Source organism: Salvia splendens, chromosome 4 (assembly GCF_004379255.2).
Source record: "Salvia splendens isolate huo1 chromosome 4, SspV2, whole genome shotgun sequence".
Classification (NCBI taxonomy): domain Eukaryota; kingdom Viridiplantae; phylum Streptophyta; class Magnoliopsida; order Lamiales; family Lamiaceae; genus Salvia; species Salvia splendens.
This window is the reverse complement of record NC_056035.1, coordinates 39,462,296-39,475,417: the sequence shown is the minus strand read 5'-3', so window position 1 is coordinate 39,475,417 and position 13,122 is coordinate 39,462,296. Positions and strand designations below refer to the sequence as shown.

Here is a 13,122-nt window from a genome sequence, read left to right as displayed (position 1 = left end):
CAAAAGGCTTGTATCTAACAAACATTAAGCCATCGTGTCGACGTAAAAGTAGCAAATACATATATGTTCTCCTAAACAGGAAATTTCCTATGCTAGTATTAGTTTTTGTTGTAAGTATTGAATAACTATTTAAATTATGTATAGAAAATTTAATAAATAAATTAATATTAGTTATTAAATAGGAGTAATAAAAATCACAAAATTATTGCAAAAATGCATCTCATGTTTTAAAATCAAAGAGTACGATTAATATATCGATTACACGAGATTAATTTGTCTCAACATTGTAATTTTACGTCAATGATGGCCGTTTGATTAATTGCATATATATCTCATGCTTAAATTAATTAGCATATTGTTTGAAGAATAAATTCAAGATTTTCTTTGTAAGTTGCGATGGAATTTCTTGGAAGTGTTGGCATATTTGGATGCAATATCAATGGGGATTGGCACTTTCTTAGTCACGATCGTGGCTACTTCGTTAGTACGAATAATTAGTTAATTCGATTGGACCCATTCAATGAAAAATACATTAATTATATTTCTAATCGCATTTTTATAAAATCAATTATTGGTTGGGATGTTTGCAAGTCAATGTCGGCCAAAAGGAGGAAGCATTCAACTTCTAACCTAATACTATTCACCACGTTTTTCTGTTTTTGTAGTACATTAATCTAGAAATAAATATATGAAAATATTAATAATTGAAGTACTAATATTATTCAAAATTTAGCTATAGGCTAGGACTAGGGTGCGTTTTCATCAATGACTACGGAAATTTTGGGGGGTCCAGTGGAAAAATTGTCAGTGTCAGTGTGTGGCGATCGTCACAACGCAGAATCTACGACAACACCAACATCCAAATTAAATAAAGTTTTCAATTGGATCGAGTTGGTCGGACCTTGTCACCACTTAGAGCATCTCCAGTGGGCGGACATCTCACTCGGACATCCACTAGGACATCCCAAAAACACCTCCTGCCACGTCACTAGGACATCCCACCCCACTGCCACATCACTAGGACATCCCCTGCATATCCGCCCTTCCCATCGCCCTTCCCACTAGGACATCCCGCAATTAAAAAAATCACAATAATTTAATTTGTAGAAATGAAATTTGTAGTAAAAGAAGAGAGAAACTTGTTAACACAAGTGGTGCAAATGAAATGAAGTTCAACGAGCCGTATATATAGAATTTAAAAAAAAAAAAAAATCAAATATCGGACGTCCGACCGGGACGTCCGACCTTCGCCACAGTGGCGCCCGTCCACCCGCCCGTCCCCGGGACGTCCGAGGACACCCGACGTCCTCACGGGACGTCCGTATCCGACCTCCGACCTCCCAACGGCGGACGTCCCGTCGCCCTTCCCGGTGTCCGACCGGACGTCCTACCGGAGGGGCGCCAGGAGATGCTCTTATATTAATTTGTCATTTTTAATATTATAAATATTGTAAGAACTAGTACTACTACAAAGCTTGACTCATTCGAATATTTATTTGGCTAATTTATATTCAATTATATGTCCCTTTCGATGAAAGTAGCTTCCTAGGAAATTTCCACACATATAATACGGAGTATATTTTATAATATTTGCGTGACTCTCGACGCATTAATGTGTGTGAAGTAGCTACAGTTCAGAGAGTGTCTGCAATTGATGTTTCTCAATCTAGTAGGTCCAAAGGGTTCCCTAAATCACAGGGTCTAGGAGATCACGAATCTATCAGAAATGGTCATTGAATACGCTTTTTCCACTTCAAAACCTCAACCCACTATACTATTGGCTAGTATAGGGAAGAAAATGATCGATCCCACGAGAACGGATGTGCTATGAAACTGCATTTAAAATGTTTTGGGAGGGTTGGCTGCTGCCACGCAACAAATGGGTTGAGAATTTAAACTACTGAACTTGGGAAATTAAAACTAGATTACTTTATCTACTGGGTCTAGGAAACGGGAACGTACGGCACGTGCATGACTCAGAACGCAAAATTAACTTGAGAAACAAAATCAAACAAACTGGAGACTAAACTGACTTCCCTAAAATGGCCAAACAAACTAGCACAGAAAGTGGGGACCAAATTTCCCTAAGTGACCAGGTTCTGGAAAAGCCACAGAAAGCACAAAAGACAAGTAGAAAGCGCAAACGTGAGTAGGTCTGACCCTAACTACCAACAAACTTCATCTTCTTCATGAATCACACAGGAATAACGGAGTAAACAGAGCACAAATCACCATGAGAACAGAGCAAGACCCAGATCTGAATTTAAACAAGAAATTTAAGACTAAACTCGATAGATCTAAACTACTGGGCCTAGCAAATACGAGAACAAACAGTAACAGCCATAATCATGCAGAATTTAAAAGGCAAACTCCAGATCCACCGCGATTTACAAAATCCCAACGTCTCCATAATTAGATCCAACAAATCCAACAACAATCCAACAGATCCCAACTCCAAACATGCAACAAATAGCAAATGCAAAATAGAAATGGAGAAAACCAACATCAACTTCACGAGATCCAACAAAAACCAACAGAATATTCCATAATATATAAACTAAGCTTGATTTCAGCAGATCCAAGTCAGAAACAGAAATTACTAAGTTGAAACCCAACATGTACTTAAGAAAATGAAAGCTAATCCAAGACAAAATGTGCAAATATTGTTTCTTCGCTCATGCAAGGCGGTGATACACAGCAGCAAACGAACTAGAACCACCACGGTAGCCGGAAATCACCCCATATCCAAGTGCGCACCAACAGAAATGTGTTTTTGAAGTGTGGAGCTAAGTGAGTGAGCTGCAATTATGCTAGATGCCTTCCTAAAAGTGCTCTACTGCGTGTCTCCTCCTTCTTCAATGTTGAGCTCTTTATATAGGTAAGGCTTTAATCCCTAGGGCATCTTTTTTGTGAATTGACGACTGTGCCCCTGAATAGGATCTATTTAAAGTATGCTCTTTGCTCCATTATGCTCATGTCGCCAACTTCCTGATTCTCCTAGGCCCGAGCGACAACTTCTGATATTTCACTTCAAAATTAATCTCTTTTGCATCTGCCAGATCAATTAGCACAACTCCTGGGTCCGGCAGATTTCTTACGCACCTGAACTTAGAAACACACATTAGTGTTCCGAAAACACAGAATTTAACATAAAACACATGCATGAAACGAGCCTTATCAGTATGTGGTGCATTTTTATTGAAGTCGGTAACATATATGCATAAACACGTGAACTTGTTATTTCGACATTTAATTTCATAATTAATTGATTTCGGTATTAAATCTACTATACCTACCCGGAATTAAATAGACATGTTTATAAAATTAGGTTTACGCATTATACCTTTTTATTAAAGTACAATTATGTAATATTACGATAGTATCATACATATGTCTACTTATTTATTACTATTGTGGAGTAATAAAATGTACTGTATATAAATTTTGATTATACTTATAATGTTCCCTCTATTTTAAGTTGCGAGGATAATTTTATAAAATATAGTACGATATAAATGAATATAAGAATTCTATTATATGTTAAATTCTTGAATTATGATACAATTATCTCGATTTCTATGTTTTCTTATTTACTAGGACATCCAAAGGCGTGTTTAAGCTCCCAGCTCAATGCCACATTAAGGGTATAAGCAGTGGGGCGCCCTAAGACGCTCCCTATGGCGCGCCACGCCATCAGTTTTATACTCCTACCTCCCCACCTTCAGTGGGGCGCCCTAAGGCACGCCCTATGGCGCGCCACATCATCATTTTTTTAATATTTACAAAATCCATACGAATTTAAAAAAACTAATAAGTTAAAATACGAATTTCAAAAACTTCATTTCATTTAATAAAAAATTAATACATTACAATGCGAATTTAAAAAAAACGCAAACTCAGCGACGGCGGTTACGAGCCCACACTTCTTCAATCATGTCGCTCATGAGCTGCGCATGATCCTGTTGGTTGCGCATTGAGGCCTGTCTAGATAGAACCTCATTGAAGCCTAACGGTAACCCTCTATTGGGTGTCTCGGTCGACGTGCCGGACGAGCTAGATGCACGGTCATCTTCATTCCAATCGGTGATGCTTCCGCCTTCATTCTCGACTATCATGTTGTGCATGATTATGCACGCATATATGACATCGGCGATGACTTCCTTGTACCAGGAACGAGTCGGCCCTTTCACAATTGCCCACCGTGATTGGAGCACACCAAATGCCCGCTCGACATCCTTCCGTGCCGACTCCTGCTTTTGCGCAAATAAAATCCTCTTCTCACCAATTGCGCAAATAAAACAGTCGGGCCCCATCGTGGTTGATCGGCAAAATAGTCTTCAACCAGACGTCTGTGAGCTTCCGGGTGGTCGCTTCAGACAAACGTCCTATGTCGAATAGGCCTACGGAACAAGCTCCGGCGAACTAGATGATGGCGAGGGCAGAGCTTCGACAGAAGATAATGCAGAGAGAGAGAGAGCTATGCAAATGACATGCTTGGTTTGCAATGTGTTGTGTGTAGGGAATGCAATGGATTCATGCCTATTTATAGGCCAAGTCCACTCATTGGGCATTGATAGAGTCAACGGCCATAATGTGTGTCATGTTGGCTTGACTGTAACCGTCGAGGGTTACAAGCCGTTACGGGAGATGGAGAGACATGATGCATCTGACACGCTACACGACGGGATTCATCGTGGACCTTTTGTCACCCGCTATGCGTAGGGGTCCGACGTGGACCGTTTGGGACCCGCTATACGTCGGGGTCCGTCGTGGACCTTTTAGCACCCGTTGTGCGTTGGGTCATTCGTGAACCTTCTGACACGTGGTACCCGGTACTTGGCCGAGTACTTGATGTTTTTAATCCTCGTGAGCCAGTAGATAGATTAGCTAGTTTCCATTTCCTAAGTTCAGTAGTTTATAATTCTCGTCCCACTTGTTGTGTGGCAGCAGCCAAACTCTCCCAAAACTCTCCAAATGCATGCTAACTCATCCGTCCTCGTGGAATCGATCATTTGCTTCCCTATACTAGCCAATAGTGTAGTGGGTTGAGATTTTTGATGCGGAAAAGTGTGTGTCCAACGACCGAAATCTGAAGGTTCCGCGATCTCCTAGACCCTGTGATCTAGCGAATCCTATGGACCTTGGGGTTTGTGAATTATACCAAAGTACACGCACAGTAAAAACATTTTCCATGGCACTTCAATCTCATAGCTCCTTTATAGCTCACAATTGTGACAATCTTTAATTCATAATTGCTCACTCACCGGTAATCGGGTTGGAGAAAATGAATATACAACGGTCATCTACTCCGAATGTAGATCATCGATATTGCATTTAATTTTACAAAATTAAATGTCTTGTCACATTTATTATTGGTCAAAGTCCATTGACCAAACACGATTCCAATAGTTATTGGATGTCAAGAAGCAATTTTTTCATACAACTAATTTTTGAAAAATGATGAAGTTTTGATAAAATCAATCGTGTTTCTAATTATTCCACAATCAATTTGTTTTGTAAAACCGTATTTGATATGACAGTTGAAAAATCATAGATTCACATCTTCGGCGATGAGTTACATGATATTGTCAATTGGTTGAAAAATATAAACAATATTTAAATTTAGATGACAAATTTTTCATTGTGAGATAATCGCGAATAAATCCTAACTAATTATTAAAATTGCGGGATAAACCAGAATTTGACCAAATTTCAATATATTTTTTAAATTTGTGTTTTTGGTTTTTTATAAAGCAACAGATAAATTGGCCATGAATAGTTTGGAAATTGGATAATTCAATTCAAATATATCTTATTTTAAAAGCATTATATCACAACCAAAGCAAAGGACTCCAGCAACGCAACCTTATTCTATTTTAAATTTCTCTCCAAACATATAGTTTATCAAATTTTAACTTCTCGATTCTAAGAAACTCAATTGATCTTCTCATTTCGTATTTTTTATCTGATATTTTTCTTTTTATTGTTGAAAAAGAGTTTGTTTTAATCTCAAAATTACCAACAAGAAGTTTAATTGCGTAGCGTAGAAAAAAAGATTGGAGAAACTCATTCATAATTAAAAAAACCATGTGCTTAATTAGGTGATGCCCGGGCCGGGCCAGGCCAGGGTTGAGGCACGTGTCAGCTCGCCATAGGCTATAGGTACGTGAACATGTTATCTGATTTCTTTCGTTTTCTTGCTAGGCAAAAAATGCATCTTCGACTTTTTCTATTTATAATTTGATTTTTCTTTATATAGAAATTATGCAGTGGAAATTTTTCTAAAGTATGGTTAAATAGTTATGAAAATTACTATTTTACTCCATTCCACTTTTAGTGAACCTTTTTTTCTTTTTAAAATGCTTCAACTTAAATGATATATTTTTAAAAATAAAAATATTACTTTCTCTACTTTTTTCCACTCTCTTACTCCGTTCTCTTCGTTTAACTCATATATATAAAATTCAGAGTGGGATAAAGGGGAGTATATATACTTCCGTCCCACAATAAGAGTCACACTTTGCCATTTTGGTCCATCCAACAATATGAGTCACACTTCATTTTTACCATAAATGGTAAGTAGGACTTACATTCTACCAACTCACTTCACTCACATTTTATTATAGAGTGAACTTCAAAAATGGTCCCTGGACTATGGGTTTATCTCGCCCATAGTCCCTGGACTTTAAAAATATCGTCAGAAATCCCTAAACCAAGGGGTTTATTTCGAAATTGGTTCTTTTTCCATTTTTAATACGAAAATACCCTTTTGAGGGTTGGGCAATTTGGTTTTTTACACTTTTAACATTTTAAATCTGATATTATTTCAGTGATGTACTAAATCTGATATTATTTCAAAATTATCATTTTTCTTCCCTTTTGTCATCCTTCACTTTGTTTCTTCATTACAATATTAGATTTAATTTTATAAAATTAAAATTAAAATTTAGATTTTTAAATATCAATAAATTTTTTTAATTATTAAAATTATTAAATAACAAATATTAATAGCTTTAATCAATATTTGATAGTGTCTAATATTTAATCAATAAGTTATGTCAACGCCAACTTAGTTTTAGTCAATATTTAATAGTTTTAATCATAAATAGATCACATACCACAATTATTCATAAATAAATATGCAACTAATGTAAGACTAATATCATTTTCATTTATTTATTTGAAAAGAATCAAAATTAACTAGAAAATTTAAACAAAATACTCCTATATAAAAATTTTAGTAGTATCAAATTTTTAGTCAACTTCATAATATATAATCACAAACAATTATAACAATCGAACGAAGGCTAAGTAGAATAGCTCTTATTTTTGTGTACTTCTTCGATTCAACTGAATATTATATTAAATAACAAAAATTAATAGTTTTAATCAATATTTATAGTGTCCATGAATTAAAATTTTTAATTAATAAAAAATGCTGATGTTTAAAATCTAAATTTAAAATTTAATTTTATAAAATTAAATCTAATATTGAAATAAAGAAATAAAGTGAAGGATCACAAAAGGGAAGAAGAATGAAAATTTTGAAATAATATCAGATTTAGTACATCACTGAAATAATATCAGATTTAAAATGTTAAAAGTTTAAAAAGACCAAATTGCCAAACCCTCAAAAGGGTATTTTCGTATCAAAAAATGGCAAAAGAACCAATTTCGAGATAAACCCTTAGTCCACGGATGTCTGACGATATTTTAAAAGTACAGGGACTATGGACGAGATAAACCCATAGTTCAGGGACCATTTTAAAAGTTCACTCTATTAAAAAATGGGTCACATATTCCATTAGCTTTTCCAACTCACTATTCTCTACCTTTCTTAAAATCCGTGCCCACAATAAGAATAATTCATATTGTGGGACGCATGGAATACTATATTTTTATCTTTACAATAATAAAAATAGGCAATTAACTAAATTCTTTTATAGATTCTAACGTTGTAAATATGCCGGCATAAGTAATACTCTCTCCGTCCCAGCTAAGATGACACGTTCCTTTTTTCACATGTTTTGGAAAAATGATAATAAATAGTTAAAGTAGATAGAAAATAAAGTAAAAAAAGATAATAATATAGAAGATAGTGTCTTCTATAATATTCTCTAACTTACTTTAATTTTTCTCTATTTTAACTATTTGTCATCATTTTTTCAAAACAAGTGCGAAAAAAAAGTGTTATCTTAGCTGAGACAAAGAGAGTAGTAACATATTGAGTGTGTTTTTGACTCAGGAATCACTATTAAATTTAAAGAATACTACTACCACCATAATTTAAGATTTTATTGTCTAGATATATGATCAAGTTCAAGTTCGAAAATGTTAAATAAGTACATTCGATGTAATAGTTTGGTATGAATCATAAATAATATCCATCCATAAAAAGTATCATAATCTTTTTTCGAGTGATTACAATAAATGTATACTGGTACTAGTATATTTTTTGGCACTCATACAAATTAACATACTTAAAAAATGCATATAGGTAAGAATCTCAAATCACACCATTCACTCTATCCCTAACCCTTTCGCGAGGCAACAAATCACACCCATTCAAGATTCAACCGTAATTGCTAATGTTATTATCCATAATTTCAAATAAATAGTGGTTCATATCTTACGGTTAAATATAAACATTTAATTCGTTAAAACATGTCCATCGTTCAGGAAAAATAGTTTTATTTTTTATTCGTCCTTCCAAATTAATCTTATTATTTTTGTATATACAATCTTTTTCACTATTTTTTTCTTTCCCCTTTTAATATTTCTCTCACATGTCTTATAAGAGTATTATTTACAAAGGAGACAATTTTTTTATGAACAAATGAAGTATTTTTCGTCAGCACTCTCTAAAATAAAGTAAAAAATATAAATATAAATAAAATTAATTATGAAACAAAGTTATTAATTTATCATTATTTATTTGTCCACATGTAAATAATTATATTAATATATTATGGACGAAACAAATTTTAACGTGCTATTAGCAAATTAGGAAAGACAATGAGAAAGAATAAGTAATGCTAGAAAGAGAAGAAATGGAGAAAAAATTCCAAACAGAAATAAATTTGCAATTTTGATAATTTAATGAATGAAAAAATAAAACTACTACTACTATCATTTATATACAGAATAGTACTCATATTTTACTACATGTATAAAAAATTACTTGAATCTTAGACCATCCACAACGCGTCTCGCGCCGGGCTCGCGTCTCGTCTCGGAGAGACGAGACCCCCGCGAGACGCATTGCAGCGGCCGTCTCGTCTCCAGCTCGCGACCGGCTCGTCGCGTAGCTCGTCTCGGAGAGACACGAGACGAGCTGTCTCGCCACGCGCCCGAGACACGTGGCACGTCCCCATGCGTGCGTGACGCCCACTCGCTGGCCCGCGAGTGGGCGTCGTCACTGATGACGCAATAATTCATTTTTTTTTAAAAAAAAAATCGATTTTTAATAAAAATTTTTTTTTTTTTTTCAAACGGTAATATTACCGTTAAATATTTATTTTCATTTTTTAAATTTTTAATTTTTTTACTCTATAAATAATTCTATTCCATACTCATTTCAAACACAAACACACATCTATTCCTCTCAAATCCTCTCTATCACTCCAATTTCCATCTTCAATCAACTCAAACAAATGGATCCTTTTGAGCAAATGCGTCAATTAATGGAACAATCACTCGAAGAAGATCGACGACGAGAGGCGGAGGAAGCCGCACCACCCCCACGACGCTCCCGGAAGTACATCAATCGGAACCGGGAGGAAGCCGCCGCACGGTTAGTACGCGACTACTTCTGCGATAACCCGATTTGGGGAGATACCTATTTCCGTCGCCGTTTCCGCATGCGGAAACCGCTATTTCCTATCTTGCACAACATGATTGTCCGAGACGAAGGACCCGATGCCGGAAATTGGTTCGACCCCGAATCCCCCGGAAGCTCAACTGCAAGTAGTCCGCCGCGAAGTGGAGCGCATCCATCTATACAAGAACGGTTGGCTATTCGGGCAAGGACACGCGACTCTAGCGCCCACACCCAACTCCAAGAGGATCTAATTGAGCACATTTGGGAAAACTTTGGCGGAGAATATTAAATTATGTCATTTTTATTTTTTTAGAATTTTAATTATGTCTTCGCTTTTTTAATGTTAAGTTGTAATATTGTTTTAATTTTAATAAAGTGTGTTTGTTTAAATTGAATTGGGTTTTAAAAAAAATTATAAATTAAATTGAATGAATAGTAATTAAGAGACGGTATAGAGACGGTTAAGAGACGGAGCGTTGCAGCCTCCGTCTCTTAGTTAAGAGATGGAGGAAAAAAGGACAGTGGGGCCCTCAAATAGTGCTCAAATAGTAGTTAAGAGACGGTTTAAGAGACGGTATAGAGACAGCGTTGTGGATGGCCTTATTCTTTTAAAATAAAGAATGAAATGCACCAATTGACCCTAGCTTTTTGCATTTGTTGCACCATTGACTCCTAATAAAAAAGTAGCATCAGATGGACCTAACAAAATATATAATCATAAATGAGATATTTTTGGACGATAACACCCTCAAGCCCTAAAATAGTATTTTTGTCAAATCGGTTACAATAATGACGCCGCCCCCTGCATGCAACCTGACATCAACATTACATGATTTGACTTAAAGTTGGTTGTTTCCCTATTCGATGAACAATGTAGTAGCAACCCTTCGTGTCCTCTTCGTCTCCTACAAGCCATGCACATTAAGTAGTACTTGCATTGTTATTTTGGCAAATTGAAAGTATTCCCTCGATTTTTCACTCTAGTTTTTTTCTCTCCACTTCACTCCACAAACAGGAACCCTAAAACCTTAAATCGAGTTGCAGAGATGAACCACAAACCCCTAAATCGAGTTGCCAATCGAGAAGCCAAAATCGAGAAATTCATACGTTACATGATAGAAAAATCAACAGAAGCACACTAACTCAGAGATGGCGATGCTTGGGTTGACGGTGGTGCAGGTAAAATGAGAAGCACACTAACTCTTCAAATGAGAGAAATGAAGTGAATAGAGAGAGATAAAATAAATTCACAAAACTCATCACTAAGCATCATTGGAAATATGACCCTTGAATCCTGTATAATTAGACAAAAATCACTGGTATGTGAACTTGCAGAGTAAGTGTGCAGACTTCAAGAAGAAGAAGACAAAAATATTCTTAAAGCCATTTGGGCATTTTCGTCCGAAAAATGGCTAAAAATGACTCGTTTGTGATTATGTATTTTATTAGATTCCTCCGACGCTATTTATTTTTATAAGGGGTCAATAATACAATAATTGCAAAAGTTAAGATCATTTGATTGGTGCAGTTCACCGTAAAATAAATTGAAATTTGAAAGTAAGGCAAAAAAGCAAAAAAAGGCAAAGGGCGTGATAACGGCGTTACAGCACAAGTTGCAAAGCAAACACGCCACGTACCCCCTTTTGATAGAAATCAAACAACACGTGTTTCAATACTTGAATAGTTAAATTACCCAAAACCCCACCCCACCCCACCCCACTCCACCCCGCCTTATTTCAAAGTCAGACGATTCTGCAGCTAACCTAACGTAGGGTCTCCCCCTATTTTTTTACAAACCCCACATATTCCTCGTGCTCATTTTCCTCTTCCTTTCTCTCTCTTAATTCTATTTTATATATAAATCCCTCACTTTGCCCACATTCATTTCATCTCAAACCTCCTCCCTTAATCCTCGCCGGAGATTCAAAAATATGGCTTCCTTCGACATCGTCGATTCCGGCAGACTCCCTCCCGCCGCTACCAGGTCCAATTTCTCCCAGACCTGCAGCCTCCTCAGCCAGTATCTCAAGGAGAAGGGCACCTTCGGCGACCTCACCCTCGGCCTCACTCCCACCCCCGAAATCAAAGGTATTCATTAATTTCATCTCATATTTACTCGATTCCTTTCCCTTTTCCGCTTTCGTTACTAGATTTTCGATCTCAATTTTGGATTTTCCTTGACCTAGATGCTCCTACGGAGACGGTCAATTTTCTGTCGGCGATTGAGAATTCCGGCAACAGAAACCCTAAATCGGCGGTGGAGACTGCGCCGATGACGATATTCTACGGCGGACAGGTCATGGTCTTCAATGACTTTCCGGCGGATAAGGCGCAGGATATCCTAGCTTTAGCTAGCAAGTCCAGCGCCGTGGTTGCTCCGCCTCCCGCTGCCGAGTCCTCCTCCGGTGTACCTACCTTCGTGGCCGCTCAGCCGTCTCTTGATTCTGGTGAGCAGCATAGACCACCGAAACCCTAGATTTTCGGGATTTTTTTTAAAATTTTGTGATTGTGAAATTAACAATTTCTGTTTATTTGGTTGCAGATTTACCGATTGCTAGGAAGAATTCTTTGGCGCGGTTCTTGGAGAAGAGGCGGGACAGGGTAACCGCAAATGCGCCGTATCCAGCGGCGGCAAGGAAGGAAGCGCCGGTGCCGCCGCCGAAGGCGGAGGAGTGGCTTGGATTGAGGCCGCAGATTCAGCGCAACTAGTAATTGAATTGAAAAAGATTGTTACTCCTAGTATAGTAGTGACTACAATTTTACTGCTTTGCCTTTGTTAATTTGTAGCATAGTAGCTTTGACTGTTAACTCTTTTTGAGGTATTTTGTTTCTGATTCAAAATATTAAATATTAGTATTCCGTATATTACTAGATCAATTTTTCCAATCTATTATCTGATTTTATTGCAAAAAGTTGGATCAAAATCAAAATTGAGATCATGACAATTGTACTAAATACAGATCTAAATAAATTTTGATATTGAAGGGAAATTGTCCATTTAACATGGGATAGTTTGCACAATGAAAATATCTCAAAATTAAAATTTTAAAATCTTTTCAATTTTTAGTTTTCTAAAAGTATCTGAAAACTGAAATTTATTTTCAAAAGCTTAGTTATTTTTATTTCTGTATTATGTTTCAAAATTTTATTGTCACAGTAAGACTTATATTTCGAATATAAATTTAACCTAATTGTTAGTAATAATCCAACTTTAGATAGTAATATATTGTATAGTGTATTACTGGCATTTTGTATGTGTTTGGGTCACATGTTTGTGGATATTTGTTTTTATATTATATACT

At 36.3% G+C, this 13,122-nt stretch overlaps 1 protein-coding gene across 1 annotated transcript; it reads left to right on the top strand.

Moving 5' to 3' along the window:
• The first annotated feature begins 11,677 nt into the window (after positions 1-11,677).
• LOC121801590 (protein TIFY 10A-like) lies at positions 11,678-12,697 on the top strand. The gene is made up of 3 exons (XM_042201111.1): positions 11,678-11,908; positions 12,007-12,267; positions 12,363-12,697. The coding sequence occupies exons 1-3, from the start codon at positions 11,752-11,754 to the stop codon at positions 12,527-12,529; spliced, it is 585 nt and encodes a 194-aa protein (XP_042057045.1). The 5' UTR covers positions 11,678-11,751; the 3' UTR covers positions 12,530-12,697.
• The last annotated feature ends 425 nt before the right edge of the window (positions 12,698-13,122 follow it).

Coding starts and splice junctions, on each gene's coding strand:
- LOC121801590 (XM_042201111.1), top strand. CDS start 11,752: ATGGCTTCCTTCGACATCGTCGATTCCGGCAGACTCCCTCCCGCCGCT. Junction 11,909..12,006: donor TCCCACCCCCGAAATCAAAG/GTATTCATTAAT, acceptor TCCTTGACCTAG/ATGCTCCTACGGAGACGGTC. Junction 12,268..12,362: donor TCAGCCGTCTCTTGATTCTG/GTGAGCAGCATA, acceptor ATTTGGTTGCAG/ATTTACCGATTGCTAGGAAG.